The sequence below is a fragment of the Ruditapes philippinarum genome, unplaced genomic scaffold (genome assembly GCF_026571515.1).
Source record: "Ruditapes philippinarum isolate M1 unplaced genomic scaffold, ASM2657151v2 ctg5929_1_1_1_1, whole genome shotgun sequence".
NCBI classification, from domain to species: Eukaryota; Metazoa; Mollusca; class Bivalvia; order Venerida; family Veneridae; genus Ruditapes; species Ruditapes philippinarum.
In genome coordinates this window covers 39,425-62,724 of record NW_026858799.1, presented here as the reverse complement: position 1 = coordinate 62,724, position 23,300 = coordinate 39,425, and the positions used below count along the sequence as shown (strand labels likewise).

Here is a 23,300-nt window from a genome sequence, read left to right as displayed (position 1 = left end):
CATTTTCTTTGAGGAGGAAATAAAAGTATCTATCATACTGTAGGAAACAAGTGTGCACATTTCATTTTTCAATTTTTTGTTGTTGCTAATTTCATTTAAATAGCAGCTTTATAGACATGTAAATGCACTAAAAGACTTCGTTACATGGTACAAATTAATATGCATGTATCAACTATGTTACACCTAAAATATCTATGTCACTTGTATACCGACAACACAGGATGCGCTATCTGTAGAGGTAAATGATATACATGGACTATTTTTATATTACTGATCACCAAGACGTTATACTGTAGTTTTAACTCCACGTAAGAATTGCGTTTAAATATAAGACACAATAAATCCAAATGTAACTCGATCGCAGCCAAATGTGATAGAGCTATGAAATTTTAACTTGTTCGTTATAATTCTCTGTATGATTCGGTCACGATCTTTTGGTAAGTAGGACCGTCCTTTGGAGACGGAATACTACTACAGTAGCCATTCTCTTTTGTGTAAAACTAATACAGACAAAACTCAATCATAAAAGAAACTAACTTTTGCGTCTTGAAAACAAATTGAAACGGAACATTTTCGTTTGTAATTTATTTATTCCTGCTACTTACGCTTTAAGCCGGATTTTCACTCAAAATAACTTAAAGAATGGTATTGCAATTGAAATGACTAATAAAATGGTCTTGCAGTCAAAATAACTGATAAAATGGTATTGTAGTGAAAATAGATGAGAAAATGGTATTGCACTCAAAATAACTTAAAGGTATGTAGTCAGAATGACTAATAAAATGGTATTGCAGTCAAAATGACCAGCAAAATAGTATGGCTGTCAAAATTACCGATAAAATGGAAGTGCTAAATACTAAATACACGAAGGTTTATAGGTCTAGTTATGTTGTCACTGGTGAGCAATCGATACCTATCATAGCATTATAGTTGTTCCTTATATGTGAAACTAACATATGTATATTCATTTGTGTTTTTATGCTATTATAGGTATGGTATTGTACAATGGCCAGTTTGAGGATGGAGGCGGAGACTTTGTCTGCTTTGGACTTAATGAAGGATATCCAGAATTCCGCTTTGATGTTGGATCAGGTCCAGCAATTATCAGGGGCAATAATACACTTCCTCTTCATCAATGGCACACAATTAAACTGACTAGAGACCGACAGAAGGGTAAGAATACTTGAATCGTGTGTATATAAATGAGCAGCGCCATGACAAAGCCAGTATAATGGTATTTCGACCAGAATTGACCAAGACCAACCTGCACAATAGTGCAGTCTGATCAGGATCCATGATGTTCGCTACTTTTCTCTACTTGTAATAGGGTTTGTAAGCACAGCATGGATCCCGATCAGACTGTGCAGATGCGCTGGATCCATGCTGCTCACAAACACACTATGTTGGTTTTGTTAGGGCGGCTCATATATATTTCATACTATTTACATTTTATTTCATAGATCATTTTGTTGCATTGACTTAATTCTTTATTGGATTTTTGAATAAATGATGATTTGAATGGTAGCAGAATCTGTGACTGGCAATTAAGCTGTCTTAAAAAAACTCCTATATCAAGAACATGCTCTAAAAAGGTCGTAATAAATTGCTTATAATTATAAAAATAATGTTTAATACCATATCATCAAATGCTTAAATGATTAAATAACATCCCAGTTTCAGGAAAATTTAGGCAGTTTTCACTCTGCCGAAAAAAAGAAAGCTTTTAAGAATTATTCAAATATAATTTTATTTTAAATCCGGTCTATTTCAGGTTCTATGATTGTTAATGAAGAACCAGCATATACAGGACAGTCACCAGGTTACTTCACCGTCCTTGACCTTCAAGGCTACATGTATCTTGGCTCCGTGCCAAATTATGACAATATTCCCAGAGGGACTGGATTCAGGGAAGGATTTGTAGGTAAGCAATTATTTTATTATAAGTTTTGAATGTGATATACAATAGTAATGATGTACCGTAAAGTCTCACTTTATGACCGACCCTTTAATGATATGACGATTCCTATCATTAATGTCAACTACCTGATACAGATAAACATATAGTTACAACTAGCATGGCTCTCCAAATTTAGACTGACACTATAATATGACCACTTCTACAAAGGCCCCAAAAGTGATCTTAATATATTATTTTATGAAGTTCTACTTTAGGTTATATTGGTATGCGTTATTTATAATGATACTGATATAACAAAATGACATTGATGCAGAGAAAAAATATTTGAGGTATATTGATAAACTACAATGAAAAGACTTAATGACTGGCTGACCTTAGGATTACAAGTTAGAAAATATTTTTTTTTCTTTTTAATTTTAGATTTCACTTTTTTATAAATTATTAGGATCTGTCAGTGAAGTTAAACTAAAGGGCGTGGACTTGAATCTTGGTGCTGAAGCTATAGATATTGAGGGTATCGAGCCGTACAATACATGTAGGAGAAATCCTTGCGTTAACAGAGCGGAGTGTTCCGTCGCTAACACAAAATATGGCTTTAAATGTATATGCCCACAGGGATATATGGGAACCCATTGCGAGGAAGTCAGTGAAAAATGCTACCCAGGTTAATCATATAGTTAAAGGATTTAAGGATAAAGTATATGTACAAGTAGACTAGTAGGTATTCTTAAATAGGTAGATGACATGTTTTTATTAAGATTCATACCAGAGTACCTTAAAAATGATATTTGTAAATTTCCTATTGAGCAGATGGTGCTCTGCTCAAATTAAATAATAAAATATGTTAAAATTGAAAAAAAAAGATATTAAATTTGTGAGTATTGGTAAATAATTGCCTTATATTATATAATTCTAGTATTTAGAAGTACAAAAAGTGCTGTTTTGAATGTTGTTTCATTAATAAATTTAGAAATCCTATTGTGTTGTAGTTACATGTACTTTATCATCTTTCAGATGTATAAAAAGAAAAAGGTAGTCTGTTGAGTGCCTTGTACATCAATAAAAATTACTTCTAGTTTATACCAATTTATTATAGTTTAATTGTGTTAGAAGCTATAAACTTATTAAAACACTTTTATCCATTCCTGGAACCAAGCAATGAGTGTTACATTTTTTCTCAAGAACACAATGGCTTGCCTCTGACAGGGCTTGAACGTGGCCAGCAATCCTTAGATTTCTTGTCCGACGTGTCAACCACTAGGCAACGTCGCCAATGCTCTGATATTACTTTCAATATATTATTGAAAATACTTAAACGCTTCATTGGTAGTCCAAGCAGGGCATTACATTAGCGTAAGAGATGATAAATATATGGTTATTAATTTTCATACTTCACAAAATACCTTTTTGTTGTAGGTGCATGTGGAAGAGGCTGGTGTCTAGAGGGTCGTTCAGGATTTAGATGTATTTGTCCACTTGGAAAGACAGGAATGAGCTGCCAAACAGGTAATGTAAAATTTTGATATTAATACTACTCTACATTTAAAAGATTAATATTTAACACTGAAAATAGGACGAAATTTCACCTTGCAGATGATATAGGAAATATGACAGTTATGTCAGTATCATGAAGATGTTTGGTACATAGAGGATATTGAATCAGTGTAAGTTCAATACTGAATTTATTGCGCGAGTTGAATAAAATTATATTATGCGAACCACTGGCGAGAAATGAACTTACACGAATTTAATATTCTATTTACCACATACCCAAAATAAAGTGAAATCAGAGTCATTTTTCATTGCCTCGCCTTTTAGTATAACGCTAACATTTAGCGTGTATTTACACTATGTTTGCATAACGCTAATGAGTCACGTCAAATATATGCACGGCCGTGACATACCATATTTACTGAGTCGCAAATTCGGCACGGGTGTGTGATAATGTATAATATTTTCATTTCTATAAGAATAAGTAGTACAAGTAACTAGCTCTTATTCTTATCTGATTGGTGAATTCAAAAAACCAAATTTAGAATTGACCAATAAATGAGCATTTTAATTTGACTGTTCTTAGTTTTTAGCTCATCTGTCGCAAAGTGACATGGTGAGCTTTAGTGATCGCTTTTCGTCTGGCGGCCGTCGGTAAAAATTTACTTTAAATGACATCTCCTCATAAACCACTTTGCCAATTTCATCCAAACTTTATACGAATGTTCCTTTGGTAGTCAACTTAAAAATATGTCCAAATAAAATTGATTCCAGGTAAAAATTGGCCCCGCCCTAGGGGGTCATTGATTTTCCTTATTTGTATATAGTAAAAACTTAAAAATCTTCTTGAGCTAGAGCTTAAATATGAAGCATGAAACAGCTTCTACCAAGTTTGTACAAATAAGGGCCCTTAAAATTGGTTCCGCCCCGGGGGACATTGATTTTTCTTACATGTGTATACTTAAAACTTAAAAAATCTTCTTATAAAGTACCAAAAGAGCTAGAGTTCAGATACTAAGCATGAAATATCTTCTTGTGAGTGTCTACCAATGTATATAGTAAAAGCTTAAAAATCTTCTTATAAAAAACCCAAAAGAGCTAGAGCTTAAATATTTATCATGAAACATCTTCTAATGGGTGTCTACAAGTTTATACAAATTAAAGCTCCTGGTTTAGAATAAGCCTTGGCCAAGGGGCCTATATACAGGTGAACGATTTCAGGGCCATCATGACCATTTCGTCAACGTTACTAAGAATGTATCTTGTGTATTTTAAAGTAAACAGAAGTTCTTATAATATCATACATTTTTACTGACACAACGAGAACATTAGAAAAATTATATTTTGCCTATAATTGTCTGCAATTTTCATTGTCCTTATCAGTTGTGAACACATTGAAGTACTTGCTGCTACTAATTTATTTCAAGTATCCAATTACTGATGATGATAGGGGTGTCATGGCAGAGTTGTTAAGGTAGTTGACTTCAAACCTACCTTAGAACTGTAGGTTAGAAATCGGACAGTGACTTTGGATTCTTTCTTTTAAGGAAGCTATCCCTAACTAGCTTGTGGAACATCGGTGGTTCTACTTGTGTGTCCATTGAAATAAAACACAAAATGGCACCTAAGGTCTATCTCCACCAGTAAAGCTGGAATCTTGCGGCACGATATGACCTTTACTGTATTGGTGCGAAGTGAAAGCTAATGATAATTAATTAAAAAGATATTAATATAAAAAAGGAAAATTTAAATTTATGAAATTTTACATAACTTTATGACAAAGATTTCTTCTTTTATTTTCATTTCCTAACATGAATATACCTTATCTCATTTTTACTTCAGACATTGCCATTATCAACCCATTCTTCAACAGGACATCCTTTATATCATTCCCACCAGCAGAGGCACCGTTGTTTGATTTACAGATCCAACTGGAATTCAAACCTCAGTCATATAGTAATGGTATTATCTTGTATGAGGGTAATGATGAAGATGGAACTGGTGACTTCATAGCCGTTGTTCAAAACGACCGATATCTAGAGTTCAGGTTTGACACTGGTTCAGGTAAGAAACAAGAGCGATGAGTGATCACATGTGTCGCCTCATAATGGCCAATTTCATGTTCGGACAAGTTTTGTGACAGACGGACAGACACACGAACAGTGCACAACTAGACTTGATACTGATCATTCCTGTGAAGTTTGGATGAAATTGCACCAGTAGTTTATGAGGAGTAGTGGGGACAAGCTTTTGTGTATCTGGCAACACACAGAAAAAAAACACCTTTTTATCAAAGGGCCATAACTCGGCCGAAAATCATTCAACCGGAAAATCCATGCAATATGAGCAAGGAATTGGGCTACAGATCAATCCTGTGAAGTTTCATTGAAATTGCATTAGTGGTATAAGAGAAGTAGTCCGGACAAACTTTAAAAATAAAAATTATTAAAGGGCCATAACTCTAACAAATTTTATTGAACCGAAAAATTCTGATAATATGCACAACTAAACTTGATACTGATCATTCCTGTAAAGTTTTGATAAAATTGCACCAGAAGTTTTTGAGGAGTAGTCCGGACAAGCTTTTGTGTATCTGGCAACACACAGAAAAAAACACCTTTTTATCAAAGGGCCATAACTCGGCCAAAAATCATTCAACCGGAAAATCCGTGCAATATGCACAAGGACTTGAGCTACAGATCAATCCTGTAAAGTTTCATTGAAATTGCATTAGTGGTATAAGAGAAGTAGTACGGACAAACTTTAAAAATAAAAATTATTAAAGGGCCATAACTCTGACAAAAAACATTGAACCGGAAAATGCTGACAATATGCACAACTAGACTTGGTACTGATCATTCGTGTAAAGTTTGGATGAAATTGCACCTGTAGTTTATGAGGAGAAGTCCGGACAAGTTTTGTGACGGACAGACGGACAGACAGACGACGGATAAGTGATCCCTATTATGTCGCCACTACTCCGTAGAGGCGACACAAAAAACATGCAAGTTTTTTGTTCTGTAAAACAATTTGACAAATGAGCATGAAATGTCATATTCAGGGCTATTATAACATAACATAAATTTTATTGGCATTAAATGATACATACATACTTAATGTCATACCTTTGTTCATAATGGTAGAAAGCTAAAACTTGAATCAATATGAATTCCTTTCTGGAGAATGAAGTTTAAGCAATAATTGGCTAATAGAAATATGTATATGTATTTATGTATAATGTGAAGTAAAAAATATTCATTGTTTTACGGTCTAATTAAGAATTTCGAATCCGTGTGTGAAGAATTGAATAGTGGTTTTAAAAATAGCATTTCAAGTTGCAGTCAATGCTATACATATTAGGAAATATATAGTAGAGGTCTAAAGAGATAGATATTTATTTCTTTTTTCAGACTGATGTCTGATGGTTCTATTTTATGCATGCTTATGCCTTAATTAATTCACGTAGGGGCACCTGAGGTCTTTTCCCACCAGAAAAACTGTATACTTGCCTTATTAACTTTATTTGTGTCAATGTTTCTTAAACCCAAATCAAAAATCAAATGATAATTTTTTCTATATTATCATTCTTTTGTCTCATTTTTTCCTTTAGGTCTAGCAGTTCTCCATAGTCGTAATCCTATCCGTATAAATGAATGGACACGTGTTACAGCAACACGGAAAAATCGTGACGGTACACTCGTGGTAAATAATGAACAGCCAGTCACAGGTGAGATTTTACATTTTTATACAATTATATTTTACATAGACGCTTGGGGTAATGTGCGTGGCTTCCCTTCTTGATCCGCACTTGTATACACCATGCCTATTTTTATCGTGCAAACCGTACGTCAAAATATTTTTGCATATTATTACGACCTGGTCACATGTCTTGAACATAAAACATGTTTTCCGCTTTTTTAACCACGTTTAAAAAAGTCCCTAGAATATCATAATTTCATGAAGATAACAACGTACGCTTTCCTTTGATGTGAGATGACTGGAATGAGTTTCGGCACTGTTTTGCGCTTTCATTTTCATGCCGAGAACCAATACCCCGCAGCGGTTACTTCCCCTAATCAGTACAGAAACCAAATCAAGAAGACTGACGGAAAGGGCCGAGTAGTTGCGATTGAATTTCTTTTTCCCAGCGATTTTCCCGCTGTAATTTACGGGAAACATTCCAGTGGTCATGAATTCGTAAAGAAGCATGTGCCTCAGTTATGAAAATATAATTAAATGTGCAAAGCTTGGAAGAAAGGTACGATCTGATAATAACATGCAGTTATTTATTATAGGAATATATGCATCGACTGATTTACACCAGAAATAAATGGCATGCGATAACATAAATACCTGAAATATATGTAGGTCAGTTGTGTTTACATTTCGAAGCTTGGTATCTTCAGGAAATTGAAGCGTTGGAAAAAAAATTGACTTTTTTAAAACGTTATGAAATTCTATTCAAACTTGTTCATGTGTTACACACTTAACTGTCTCATACTAATATAAGCACAAATTAAAAACTTATTCTTGTAATAAACAATACTTTTAGTTTTTAATATTCAGGGGCGGAGAAGGGCGGGGTCCATACTCCCAAGTGTCTGTGATATTTTATACAAAATAATATTTATTGATAGAATATATAATGATTATTTTATTGAAAATGTTCTTATTAGATAAAAAATATTTTGAAAAACACATTTATTTATTATGCCCTTTACAAAAGAAGAACAGATTTAAGTGTGGGAGTTTTTCACATGTACTAAGATTTAATTATTAGAGTAGTGTTGAAAAAAAGTCTCATTCTGTTCATATTTCAAAATGGCGGATAAGCAAATATGTTTCCAGAGGTATGTAAAGACTGTAAAAAAGATGAATATTCTTTAGGTACTGGTTTATTTTTTTCAAGGGGAGTTAATTATTCTTTAATATATTTTCTTTTTAATCTTGCAAAAACTTTGAAAGTATTTTTTTTTTCAAAATATTTAAAGAAATCATAAAACAAAACATGTGAGAAGGAAAGTTTAGACCTTTGAAAATGGAAGGTTTTCTTTGAAGTCTTTTTTGTGGTTTGGAGGATTGCTTAATTATAGTTTTTTTTATAGATATAATTGTTTAAAAGCAGGCATGTAGAATAGAAAAGTAGGTGTGTTATTGAACTTATAACCTTACAAACAGTTTAATTTTTTTGAAGTTATAAAAATAATATGCATGCAGTGAAGTTGTGGGGAATGATAAATGACCAGCCACCTGTAGTAGCTGCACCGGCCGCAGCCGAACCGGCACGATACTTCACCTACTACAATCACAAATTGAAACGTTACCGTAGAGGTATAGTCAAAATTTACGCGGCAATTTTCGTATATATATTTTTATTGCTGTTCACAATCACATAATAAGTGAGTGATATACTATATATACCATAGAAAATCAGATGCAAACTCAAACAGATTTCCTCAAAACTACATAAATTTCTCTAACGATATATTCTAATTGTGTAAGCTTTAAGGTATTTTTCTATAAAAGCAGTCTTTATTTTGGTTATATGCATACATGTATGGAAATATATATTATATGCATTATATAAATTTATTACTTTCAACGATTTCTTTGTTTTTGTATTTATCTTTTTTAAGCAGTTTTAGAGTGCTTTCTCTAAAAATTATTTTTAGCACTGTTACCAGTGTTTCTATGGAAAAGTGATATTCTGCTAATAGTATGAAATGTGATCCTCATTTGTCATAAACATTAAGAGTTAAAATTATTATTATTTGTTATAATGTGATATTTAAATGTGATATTTACTGTCTTCAAGACACACATTTTCTACACAGTCAATTTAACACCATTTATACTCAATGGAATGCGGAATGTTTTTAAGTTGTTCATCTTCAAATTCTAGGGGAGTTGCAATATGTTTCTCAAAGTCAGTAGATTACAGAATACATAAAAGTATACTTGATGATTTTGGAAATTATGTCATCCTGGACTTATCTGTTGGAGAAATAAGATTAACTTAAGTATCGTTATAGGGACCGAACTCCGACAATCCGTCCTTTTATGAGAACATTTCAAGGTTGTTGAAAATATAGGATAGATAGATTCTTTATTACCTCCATCATAGGAGAGCAGCATGCATAATACATAACATTTACAGAAGAACATCAGGTACAAATACGCATGAACAAAATAGATAATGTTATGAAATGAATAATCACAAAGACATGATAAAAATCACAATACAACATTATACAAGATTTTGTATGATAAGTATACTAGAAAACAAAAAACTTGTTCTGTTGTACACAAAGAGGGGAGAGACATATCATGAAGAAATCACGTGTAAGACCCTTTAACATATTTTCACGTTATCATTTTATGAAATGTTTTTGGAAGAAATAAGAAATTATTATCATCAAAATACACACCGGCCAGTATGTTTAATACCTGATTTTATGGAGAGGTTGAAATTAGTCTCTTATATGCAGTTATACCACAATTTGATATAATTGCCTTCCACATACGTACACGGATTTGTTCGTTACAAGAACAGGACATTAATAAATGTAGTGTCGAATTTTCAACAACACAATTACACTTTTTGCATGCCTCAATCTTATTGAATGAAAACAACTTGGCTAAAATTGTCAGAGCAGAGAAACCGTATAGTCTTGCCGCCGGGAAGTTTTTACTGTATATCCAAAATTTACATTGACCACCAATGTTGAAAATATTTGAGATGTGTTCCAATGACATTTTTTGACACAAGTTTTCATACCGCAGATTAATTTTCCGTTGAAATAAATTACACTGTAAGATACTCTTCCATGCTCCTTTGCTTGGAAATCGTGATGTTTCTAAGAAGATATTCATATAACTAGTTAAATTATATTTAGCTAAAAGTTTATATATATCTGGTTAAAACCCTAGACACTGCCTTTCTATACAATTTACATACCGAACTAACCGATGGACAAAAATTTGTTTTGCTAACAAAATGGAAATTATCTTGGAATCAACAAAAATTTTACATGCTTGGCTTTAAGTTTCATGTAGATTTGTCAAAAAATGCTAGAGTTAAACTACAAATCTAAAATTGCAAAAGCAGTAAATATTTTTAAAATGTGGAAGAGAAGAATAATTACACCAATTGGAAGAATAGTTGTTATTAAAACTCTTGTACTGTCACTCTTTAATTACTTAAATGTTTGTTTCTTTACCTAATCCTCCGAAATCTTATATTCCACAAATAGAAACTTTATTCTTTGACTTTATATGGCAAGGTCCATGCAAAGTTAAAAAAGACGTTTTGATAAAAAAAAATAAAAAAGATGGAGGTCTTGACATGACTGATTTAAATGCATTTATATCTGCATTAAAACTACTTGGATTAGACTTATCATAGCAATTGCAAATGGCTAGATATTGTTTCTTAACTAATAGATATAAATAAACAATAAATTGTGGCTCTCATTACCCAGAAATTATAGCGAAATCCTGTAAAAACTTATTTTGGAAAGATACTTTAAATGCTTTTGTTCAATTATGTGAAAAGAATATTCCATGTTCTGATAAATTGGTTGAAATATCCATTATTTTATAACCCAAAAATATTGATTGGTAAAAAAGTATATTTTTAAAGTCATGGCTTAATGCTGGTATTCGGTGTATAGGAATTTATATGAGATCCATGAGTTCAATAAAATTTATAATTTGAGTGTTAATTATTTACATTTTCAAGGCATATGTAACTCAGTAGTTAAATATATAAAAAGTGTTTGTTATTTTATTAGTAGTTAAAAAATGTTTCAAGACCTTATATTTCACCATTACTCTCTCAGATTTATAAAGATGAAAAGGATTCACAACCAATGCATAATATATTGAAATCAAATAACTGTACAGCTGTTTGTAAACTTAAATGGGAACAGAAACTTAATACTAAATTTGAAAATAAAGAATGGAATACATTTTTTCAATTATTTTTGACACCACTAAAACACAAATTTACAATGGTTTCAATACAGAATTGTACAAAGAATACTTAGCACAAACGTACTTTTGTATAAGATACAATACAAAGATAATCCAAACTGCAGTTTTTGCAACAAATTTGCTGAAAGCTTGGAACACCTTTTTCGGGACGGTGAAGTTGTTTTCGATATAATTCATGGTCTTTTTGAAAATACTCATTTGCATTTGACAAGAATATAATTCTTTTAGGCATACAAAATGCTGATTATGAAACCAATCTTTTGCTTTAAATTGTAAAAAAGTATATATATTTTTGTATAATGAATTTTAAAAGACCGTCTATAGAGGCTGCCAAGCATAATATTAAGTGTCAATACCAAACCGAGAGAGAAACCAAACAATTATTAACAAGATAGATATTTTTGACAAACATTGGGACAGTTTGAACTATATTTTCATTTTTTAATCAAGATAAGTATGTGAGTGTGGACATTGTTTTATTGATTATGTATTATTATTATTTTTTTAAATACAATATGACTAGAAACATTTATTCATTTAATAAACTACAGGTTACAAAACTATACATTGAAAAGTTAAGTTAGATTTCACATTTAAAATGTAATAAAAAAATAGTATTATTTTTTATTGATGTCTTTTTTCAATTACAAACATATATGAATGACTCAATATGTAGGCAGCTGCCAGATTTAAAAAAAAAAGAACTTTTCCGTAAGGAACACCATATAACACAGTTTGAATAGCTATAATTAGTAAAAATAATGAGATAATTATCTAAAAATTAACTGATATGTTATTTTTGAAAAATGATGGGCCAGTAAAACTTGGTATATTGTTATGAATTTATGGCTAAACATGTTTGTTTATTTATTTGAACAAATTTTAAGTTAGACAATCAATAAATTTGATTGACTTCAGATTTCATATTACAATGTCGGGGTATTAACTTTCATGATAGATTTTAAATATTTATACGAGAAAGGTAAAGAATGTCATTTTAGTCTAATTCATCCTTTATATCTAAGAAAATTTTATTTTACTCCTTTGACATGACGTTTTTATAAAGTAACAATTTATGATAAAATTTTCTCAAAATTTGAGAAAAAGGAAACACTGGTCCATAAATTTTATAAACAGATTTAAGAGAGAGGGGTCAGGCTTTTTAATTTTATTTTGATTTGGTCTGTTTTTGTTTCGGTTTGCTTTTTTAATTTTTCGCATTCTCTCTTTCCTGTTTGTTTTCCTTTTGAACTGCATTTAGATTTGCTTTTTGTTGTTTTCGTCCCAATTCAATGATTACTGGTACTTTCTAATACATTTTTTATCTACAAAAATGTCTGCTGTTCTACAGTTGTAAAGGTAGTTTAATGAATCCTTAACGTGCTTAAACTGGAAGTGATTTGTCAAAGCCGCCGGTATAGAGCCAGGTCAGCCTGCACATACATGTAGTCTGACCCAGCTCAATACAATTTGATTATTTTAAGTTTCCATCTTGATTTCCCTAAATTTGATAATGGATAGTTTCAAACTTGGAAGATGGATCAATCTATTTAAGAAATAAAGGAGGTTATGATTTAGACACATTAAGTAGCATAAAAAATAAACATTGATATATTTAAGTTGTTGATAAACATAAAGCAGCATGCCTCCATGTTAGCCAACAAAATACTAAAATAATTAAAATTTTGAAAAAATCGAATTTATGATTTGAGAAATGTATAAAATTAACGTTCAATGTCCATTTAATAGTATATATGCTATGTCTAAATTTACTACTTCAATTATTCTTACCACTTTAAATATCTTAATTATATGGACTTGTCCATCTTTCAATCTTAGACAAAACCATTCCTAGCTTACGGAACGTGGGTGGTTCTACTCAGGTGCCAGATCGTGCCTACAATATTACCTGATGTCTTCCTTGGAATGTCGCCGTATGACCTATACTGTGTCAGTTTGACGTAAAACCCAATCAAACAAATAAACAAACAAAACCATTCATCATTTTTAGGAAAAAATTCAAAGTAAGTTCAATGTTTTGGCTGAATAGCAAACACCGCTTCACCGGAAACATGGTACCAGTAGGTTAACAGTTAGTTACCATAATATTTTTGTAAAGATTATTTTTTGGGGAAATTTTAGTTAATTTTAGTCTTGTTTTTTTTAGTTCCTTAATATACTATCGTGTATCATATTATTTGTTTACAAGACAAAAAATTTACTGTTTAAAACACTATCTGCACTTTCATGAAAAGTTGCATGAATTTAAAGGAATGCTGAAAAAAAGTGTTCAATGTATGACTTTGTTTTCAGAATTTTTTAACTTTTATATTGTTTGTTAAAAGGATCCTGGTTACTGGATCAAGACTTCATTATCTGGAAAACACACCGTCATTGTGTGAATTGTGCAATTATAAACATCAACTTTTAACTGACTAATAAAACATGGTTACATGTAAACATTATTTGGTATTTAGCTCAATAAGCTTCCACATCCATTGTTGAATTTGGATAAAATAACACAAAACAAACATTGGCACAAATTCGTTGATTTACCGATAAGATTGTTTTTGGTATAGTGACATATATTTATAACAAGTTATGAAAGAAGTTTGATATCTAAATTCATATATTATGTATTTGAAAAGTTTGATTTTATATACATGTATAATTATTTTATTATTTTTAAAGATGGTAATGTAAGGTCACAGTCATTGCATGATATAATTAAAGCCAGGACTTCCTGACATCTATGTAAATAAATTCAATTTTGTCCATTTGTAATATTTTGAGAATAAATGGAGGCCAACTGCATCAAGCCTTTGATTGACAATTACACTGGTGTATGATTGTGACATGTTGCAACATATTGATTGGTTTTTGTTCTCACTCACTGTGATTATTCACCCTTAGTACTGTGGAATTGAACATTTTATATGTTACACAAAATAAGACAAAAAATATCAAAAAACAACTGAAAGTCAGAATATGAAATTGCATGTCAAATTGTCTATGTTGTAGAAATATTTTATAGGCTATTGTGTTTTGTTTCTATTTTGTGTGTAAATTTGTATAAATTTTATGGCATCAAAGCATTCCACAAGTTTGTTTTATTTGATAGAAAGCCTTGTCACCATGAAGTTTTCTAATACCTTATTGTAGATTATATAAAACTGCCATTTTATATACATGTGGTTGAATCATTATAAATTGATGATTAGAGCAGCACCCCTCCAATAAGTCTACCTTTGGCCTTTGATAGAATGTATGCTGCATGTTGAATATTACTTTAAGTACTAACATACGCAACATATTCTTTGATAATTAACATGGCTAAAAACTATCTCAAAAAAGGACCTAAATAGACATACATAATAACCTTTGTCCAGCAGTATTTCTTTTCTGTGAAAAGTTTTAATGAATGCTAGTTCTTTGCTGAGGCTTATGTTGTTTTTTGTAAAAGAAAGGGGAATATGAGTCTGGATCGGGTTCAAACCCTATCAGGTGCAAGCCATTGTTTCCATGAGCAAAAATCTTTAAACTCATTATTTAGTGCGGGCTGTTTAGGAACAGATTCACGACTGTTTCAATAAGCTTTTAGCCCCCAACACAATCAAACTACAATAAATTGATATGAACTTACCAATATGAATAGTTCCAAATTCGAATCGGTGCAAGTCAATTACACAAGCAAGTTTGTACTTGAATACCATGATATCACTTTTACTTTAACAGCGTGTGATAAAAGTATCCCATATCTTGTCATTTCAATATAAAGGCTTAAACATTTATTGAAGACATTCTGAAGGTTAAACTTTGATAATGATTGAAACTTACTTACTTTCTTTGTATAAGTTTACTATAAAACAACAGTTTGTTGTATGTAAAATTTTGTTTAGTGCTCAAAGGTTTAGTTTAGTGCTCAAATGTTTCTCAGCTAGTGGTTAAAAATAGGTATAAGTATCTAATCAAAGCAAAATTCTACAAGGTGAAGGTCACAATTGCAAGGGTCATTAAGCCCATACAATGTTGCATGATGAAATTTGACAATTATCTTTATCGTCTTTTTCCAATCTTCCACGTTTTCAGATATCCTAGCTTTTCATTTGGTAAAGTATGAACTTGAAGATTGACTTTTATCCTCAACTATGAATAATTTTTTCCCATTTCCATCTTATGTTCTTTTAAAGTAATTGAAAATTGAATTACTTCTTATATTTTGAAGACATGGGTTATTAAGTAGAATAGTTTAGAAAGGCTTATTTGTAAGTATATATCAAACCCCTTGAAACAATAGCATTATTACTAACTTGCTGAATTTATAAAATTTAGGTACATCACCTGGCAGTACAGTGGGCTTAAACTTGAAACTGCCCTTGTACCTAGGAGGACCTGACCCCTATGATGTAATCTCATCAAATACTGGTGTCACTCAAGGTTTTGTTGGATGTGTAGCCGAGGTAAGATTTTTCTTGTCTTTGAGTGTGAATTCAATAAATGCTAATGTCTTAGGTTATAATGTAATGTTCTCGGCTCAAATATAGATCTCGGGTATTTGATTGATAATAACTGCCACAGAATGTATGCTGACCAATGAAAATCCTATGATTTTAGAAATAACTCGGAAAATGTTCTATAACCCTGAAACCAAGTCACTATGGAGTCAATCAGAACAGCCTGCACATTCATGCAGTTTGATGTTATTCTTTATAGTTTGACCTGGAAATCTGTGACATTAGCAGAGGAAAGGTCCAACAATAAGCAAGACATGTTAATTACCTAATGTTAATAAGGAAACAGTTTATTTTATTTTTCCTTACTATTTTTAATGTAAATTTCCCACAGGCCAATGGGAGTAATTCTTGATGTTAATTCAAGTGCATTATGTAACTACACATTTTGTACTATTACATATGTAAAAGTACTTTTTCACAGTATAAATCTGAAAAATAAAAATCTGCAGAAACTTGTGTCCCAATGACGTATTTGTTTTAGGTAATGAAATGAATAACATTTAGGTTTTTTATGAAACAGCAAAACATTATCAGTCAACACCTGGGGTAACAATCTTTTCTTGTGATGATATTTTTACTTCTGCTCACAGTCATTTATATACTGTTTACCCTTAACCTGTTGAACCGAAAGTGATTAACCTTGGCCACCGCTATAGAGCCAGACCAGTCTGAACATCCATGCTGTCTGACTATACTCTTATAATGTTAGTAGCTTAGTATTTGAATTAAAAAAAATGTTACACATACAGGACTATGTAAATCCTTTTCACTATGTTTGCGGATTAGGAGCTAAGCATGTTTCATACAGTCATAAGAATGCAAATATGTTTTCTTGTTGACCATTTATGCGATAGGAACGATTTCTTTCTCTTTGTTAAATGTCTGTCTGAAATCTTGCTTTTGTATTAATAAAAGGGAAACATATACAATGTTAAATTATTGTTTCTAAGATAACGGCTTAAAACTTACTTTTGATACATATTATGTGTATGACATTGTCACAATGGGTGTTTTCTTATTTGCACTGAATGAAGTAAACAGATATATTATAATACTGCACGTTTGTAACATCGCTTTTCATTGGATAATCGTGACTTTTTTTATAGTTTTATATGCTAAGCTGCTGTCAATTTATAGAGAAATCTCACTTTTTTCTCTAAAAAGAAATGCTTTCAGTATTATAAATGTGTTATAGATATGACCGACAGGTTATATGACCATATATAAATGGTTGTTTGCAATATAGCCCTTGCCTGTGTAAATCTTTATAACTAATAATATGAACAAGTTTTATCTTGTAAAATGATTGTAGCTGACAGTGAATGATGTGAAAATAGACCTGTTGAATGATGCTATCGAAAGCGCTAACATTGTTGATTGTGGAGAAAGACGTCTGTGTGCTCGTAACCCATGTAAGAATGGTGCCACATGTGAAAATCGTTCAGGACCAGACTTCAGGTAATACTTTATAAGATTGAAACAAGAGCTATTAGTGATCACATATCTCGCCAAAAATCATTAACAGGGAAAACACATTTTGATATAAGGGCTATAACCCTGCCTAAAATCATTTTACCGAAAAACCCATGTAATATGCACATGTACTTGAGCTATCAATCAATCCTGTAAAGTTTCATTAAATTTGCATTAGTGGCATAAGAAGAATAATCAAGACAAAATTTAAAAATAAAAATAATTAAAGGTCCATAACTCTTAAACAAAATTATAGAAAATGGTAGCTTAAAATAAATCACAACAACACTTCATTAAAGATATTGCTGGCTCGGTATGATTCAGTCCTTTTATGGACAGTAGCGATAAATGTTACTTACCATGTCCGCTACAACAGGCTTGAGCAGAACTCAAGATGTTACTATGACCACTGTGTTTAATGTAAATATGTTTATGTTTTTAAAGAATTCTACTAATGCCTTCACTTGAAGACCAAATTCAGTAAGTTTGTGAGATATACAACTGCATGGATTATGTAGAGTTCATAAAACAGTCCTTAATTTAATATCTCATATATTTGTGAATTACATTAAATTTTGTATTAATATTGCAATAGTTATTTGTTTTCTTTTGTTGTTTTACAGATGTATTTGCGATGCACGGTACACTGGCAAGACCTGCGAGGCGGAGATCAATATCTGTTCGACTGATTCTCCATGCCAAAATAACGCCCCATGTGGTATAACAGATACTGGATATAGATGCTACTGTCTTATAGGTTATTCAGGAGTTAACTGTGAAAATGGTAAGTCAAAAACTACGGGATGAACTTTTGTAGGGTAATAAACATACTCAAGGAAAATCTTTTATACCTGTTCGACCTTTGTTTTATTTCCTTATCCTGCTGAAAACCCAAAGTTAACGTTGTTAGTCGGCCCAAACATTTTAAAGTCATAATAGTTATCACATCCTTGCAATTCGAACAGGATGTTTTAATGAAATACCTTAAAATTAAAATGGTCTGTTTCAAATCCAAAGCAAGAAAAATCCATTGCACTAATTAAGCAGGTGGAAGTTCAATAAATTTTCTCATTTGTTACTATGAACGTTCACAAATTCTGAATAAATTATTATACTGTCTGTGTCAGTCTGGACTGAAAAGATTGTTCAGGGTAGGTGATCCCATGATTTTGGTTAACAGTTACATTGTGTCACTACTTATAGCAGCCATTACTTAAAAGGTATTTGGTTAAGTTGGTTAAACTTCACACACTTCACCCACTTGTTTCCTGTGATTATCTCATATGATTGGCACAACTGCCATAACTCTGATTTTCTTTTTGGAATTATTATCCCCTTTTATCAACTTAGAAATTCTTGGTTAAGTTTTTGTGTGTTAACAAGAATCTCAATAACTACAGAAGGGAATTGATTAAAACTTCACATACTTGTTCTCTGAGATTATCTAATAACATGATTGGCACAAGTCCCATAACTCTGATTTGCTTTTTATGCATAATAATGCCCCTTTTTCGTAATTAAGTTTTAGCGTGTAAGCTGGTATCTCTATAACTACAAAAGGGAATGGATTAAAACTTTATACACTTGTTCTTTGTGATTATCTTACATTATTGGTACTGGTCCTATTACCTTGATTTGCTTTCTCTTATAATTATGCCCCCTTTTCGACTTAAAAAATCTTGGTTAAGTGTTTGTGTGTAACCTGGTATCTCCATAACTACTAAAGGGATTGGATTGGAACTTCACACACTTGTTAACTGTGATTATCTGCACAACACTGATTTGCTTTTTTTGCATAATTATGCCCTTTTTTGACTTAGAAATTCTTGGTAAAACTTTTGCTTGTAAGCTAGTATCTTCATAACTATTGAAGGGTTTTTGCCTTTTTGGGGCAATTTTATGCATTCATAGTTATAAAGAAGTGATATACTCGAAAAACAACTTAATAACAAGCCTTTGTATGTACCTTTTTGACAATTTTATGTATTCATAGTGGTGAGCATTATTATACTCAATGAAACAGCCTTGTGACACTATTTTCGAATAGTCGGGCAGCGCTGTCCTCCGACAGTTCTTGTTAACTTTTGTCAATTTTAATTAATTTAAATCATACTCCAAGAAAATCATTTTCAATTTCCAGTAGTACACTACTTTCAAATGTTGCTTTTGTACTTTCCAACTAATGCCTGCACACATTATCATATAAATTGCCAACGTCGTCAACATCAACACATAAAATATTGAAAATTTGTGCAAGAGCAACGGAAACAGTTCTAAGTTATCAAATATTGACAATGTATAGGGAAAACTATCAAAATACACTGAGTATTTGACGTTGCCGTAAGTGGCAGCATAATGTCTCTACCAATTAGTATTGGTATATAGCTAACATTAAAATATTCTCCCTTAAAACTGGGTACATGTTTTACCGGTATTTATTAATTTGAGAACATTCTGTTTTGTGTTCCATCATATTCACACTATAGGGTTGTTCCTTAATTTCAGCAATAAATTTATAAGAAGACGGGTTTTCTTTTTGCGGGATATGGTTTTCAGGGAATTTCCCTTTAAACATTTTTTACACACCCAAAGGGACACAAAAAAAGGAGCCCCCTTTCCTTTTCCAAACCTTTACGAACTACACAAGAAAATGTTTTCCTTTAATTTTGGCCGGGGTGGAAACAGGGGAAATCGACGTCAAAAGAATTTGGTGACTTTTTATCTCAATTAGTCTGAAAAGAGGATATATAGAATTTAGGTAGTGTTTCGGTTATAGTTTGGTTTAATTCTTAACTACAATAATTATGTATTTTTTCTCTTGTTAAAGTGACTTGGTTAACTTATTAATTAAATTCAGAGTTGATATTTAAGTGCAAAAGAGCGAACAATTAAAGAAAATAATTTTGAAAAACATTTCATCTCGTATATAATATAAAGCGCACGCAACTACTGACTTTTAAGTGGTCTTTATAGGGTTTCAATTGATAGTTGATAAATCTTAAAGCATAGTGCTTAAATTAAATATTTGTCGTTTTTGTACAATCTTACATTGAAAGTGTCACTAAAGCACTGTTAAAAATCTTATGCCAGCTGATTATTTACTCTGTTTAATACAAACAAAAATAACATTTTACAATGATTAACAAAACAAATAGAGGTACCTGATGAACAAAACATTTGTGCTCCCCTAATCTCCAGTTGCTTGTCAGATTATATCATGTCCCAGACTTCACCAGCACTGTACCGAGTGGTAAAGTCTAGATGATTAAGTATTAATTTACTTACTTAATTTTCTATTTGAATTTGGTGTATAGACTCAAAAATATTATCTCATGTTACAGTTCATCTTAACAAAAACAAGCAGAGTGTGTTTAAGAACAAACCAATATCACTTTTATCTGTATATTTTAAGTTATGAGATGGGCAGTGGTCCAGCAATGATTATGTCAAGGACAAGGGTAAATGATGGGAAGAGTCATACAATCTCTGTAGAACGACTTGGTCGCTCTGGTAATCTCAAAGTCGACAATGAGGACACTGTGTATGGGGATACGGAAGGTTACCTTCAGATGTTGAACGCTGCCGGGAATATTTATATAGGTATAAATACTTACTGATAAATATGACAACTGACATGACATAGTGTGTGGATTGATATTAATGTTTTAAAACATAATCTCCCTTTTGTAAAAATCTTGAAAAATCGGGTTAAAGTTACTCCCCCCGATTCAACCATCACCATTTGTATCTAAACCGTTCCCTGCTGGAACTGAAAGTGATAAACATTTGCCACCAGTATATTGCCTGGTCATCTAACACATCCATACAGTCTGGCCTGGCTGACTAACTTACTTTCATCTTGATATCTTTAAAATTGATAATGGACAGTTAAAAAAATTGAAGCTGGTCGAGTCCATTTGAGAAATTCAGCAAGTAAAAGGTTAATTAATCTAGGTGTCCGATATTTTCTACTTGAATTTGATTATAGGTTATTTCAAAAATGGAAGCCGGGTAATTCCATTTAAGAAATTCAGCAAGTTTAATGTTAATTCAATAATGAATCTCGCATTTTCAGGTGGTGATTCCCTACCAGACAAAATGACAGACAGCAAATATGAAGACAATTTCATAGGATGTATAGACACTGTTACAATTAATGGCAAAGAACTTGAGTCAAGAGATGCTTTAAGTGGATATAATGTGCAAGCATGCTCGACACAAAACTAGAAATAATTTGTTAAGAACATTTAGACATTTTTTTAATTTGTTATATGCTGAGATTTTGTTGTTGTTTAATGGATGATGATCTAGAGACTTGTTTGAGTTTTAAGTGACAGATACAAACAACGGTTGCACAAAGAAACTTGACAGCAGTTTACTTGGTAAGCTGTCCAGAGATTAGGAATCTACAGTGCAGTTCATTGTAAAATTAGTTTCAGTAAATCTGATGTACTTTAAGAATTTGTTTGTTGATTATTGTTTGAATTTTTCTAAAAAAAACAGCATGATGTGGTTTTTTTGTTGGCAACTTCATTGCTATATTAGGGTAAACAGTTTGATTTTGATTTTCTAAGATAAAAATCTCTGTTAGTCTAAGCACGTTGATAAAGGTACGCAGACAAGCTGTGGTGTCTGGGTAGTAACGTGTGTTATCATTGTAACGAAATTATTCATTAAACTCTTTATATCTAACATTTATAAAATACATACAATTTCAGGGGATGTTTTCATCTTTAAGTAAGGGTAGAATAATGTTTACTTTGGCATAAAGTGGTCTTTACTGCGAAATATCCATGCAATGTACTTTAATTCACTTGTTTTTGTATTTATATGTGTATTTAAGGGTGTTAAGTATTTTTTTTCAATATCGGAAATAAATTAAATCTATACTATTTTGGAAAAGATGATTTATAAACCTGCTCTTTGTTTTCTTTACAACAAGAATTAAACATTGCAAAAAATTAGTTGGTTGATCTTTACTTTTTTGCAGTGCGCTGGGATATTTCATATTTCATATATTTTTGATTTGTGACCTTATAGGAAAATGTATTGATGTATGTAAATACAGCATGATTTCGAAATCCATGTTTTCCTCTTTTTTATCGACGAAATGCATAAATTCTGCCAGCTGAGATCAAAGCATATATGAAATCCATGTTGATCCTTTTCGATTAACATTTGTCCTACAATTTGTAACTTTGAATTGAATTATATCTTTTATAAAGGAAAAAAGTATAAAATAGTTTTAAATGAGTTTATTTAAATTCTTATACTATATACATTTTTATAGTTTTTTTCTTTGTGTTATTTTAAGTGTGCAAAATATAATGGAAGCTTTTTTTATACCTTTATATTTTTTTATTTAGTCTTTTTTCATTCCATTCTTTTGCATACTTGTAGACCAAAACAAAACAATCTAGTGCTTACTGCATATAATGTTTATTATAAATGTTCATGTATGTTACATCCTGGTAAATGATTTAAAGTAACATGATGCATTGCGTACTCTTAAATAGAAATCTATAAAACATTTTTTTTAAGATTTCTAAACCAATGAAAAAACAAAACAAAGTTATTGTACAATGTAATGTAAATAAATTTTAATATCTAAAACCTTGTTAATGATATACAAATAGGTAACGTAAGGTTTTTCAAAAAATTTTTATCGAAATTTTATTTAAAAAAAAATTATTCTTTTCCAATTTTCCCCGACATTTTTTTAGATTTGTTTCTAAAATCACATAGTCATTTTAAAAAACATGTACAGTAAAATTTTGGGTTTTTCTTTATATACCCCTTTCTGTAATTTAACACAAAAATAGAAATTTATTTTTTTGTTTATTTAAAGGGGTAAGGTTTTAAAGTTTATATAATGGAAGGCACATCCCATAAATTTTTCTTTTTTTTTC

At 31.3% G+C, this 23,300-nt stretch overlaps 2 protein-coding genes across 2 annotated transcripts in view; both read left to right on the top strand.

Moving 5' to 3' along the window:
• LOC132754303 (basement membrane-specific heparan sulfate proteoglycan core protein-like) overlaps positions 1–18,198 on the top strand; it is a 31,555-nt gene extending 13,357 nt beyond the window's left edge. Inside the window, exons 5-13 of the mRNA XM_060744919.1 lie at positions 991–1,173; positions 1,772–1,921; positions 2,364–2,582; positions 3,335–3,424; positions 5,252–5,473; positions 7,020–7,136; positions 15,737–15,864; positions 17,231–17,376; positions 18,015–18,198. Coding sequence (XP_060600902.1) covers positions 991–1,173; positions 1,772–1,921; positions 2,364–2,582; positions 3,335–3,424; positions 5,252–5,473; positions 7,020–7,136; positions 15,737–15,864; positions 17,231–17,376; positions 18,015–18,198 — 1,439 coding nt within the window. The remainder of the gene's footprint in view (positions 1–990; positions 1,174–1,771; positions 1,922–2,363; positions 2,583–3,334; positions 3,425–5,251; positions 5,474–7,019; positions 7,137–15,736; positions 15,865–17,230; positions 17,377–18,014) is intronic.
• Positions 18,199–20,116: 1,918 nt separating this feature from the next.
• On the top strand, positions 20,117–23,048 carry LOC132754306 (basement membrane proteoglycan-like). The gene is made up of 3 exons (XM_060744922.1): positions 20,117–20,149; positions 20,804–20,991; positions 21,467–23,048. The coding sequence occupies exons 2-3, from the start codon at positions 20,811–20,813 to the stop codon at positions 21,616–21,618; spliced, it is 333 nt and encodes a 110-aa protein (XP_060600905.1). The 5' UTR covers positions 20,117–20,149; positions 20,804–20,810; the 3' UTR covers positions 21,619–23,048.
• The last annotated feature ends 252 nt before the right edge of the window (positions 23,049–23,300 follow it).

Bases quoted from the DNA above. Each gene is read 5' to 3' on its own strand.
- LOC132754306 (XM_060744922.1), top strand. From the start codon at position 20,811: ATGGGCAGTGGTCCAGCAATGATTATGTCAAGGACAAGGGTAAATGAT. The intron at 20,992-21,466 runs GTATAAATACTT...TCGCATTTTCAG, and splicing joins TGCCGGGAATATTTATATAG to GTGGTGATTCCCTACCAGAC.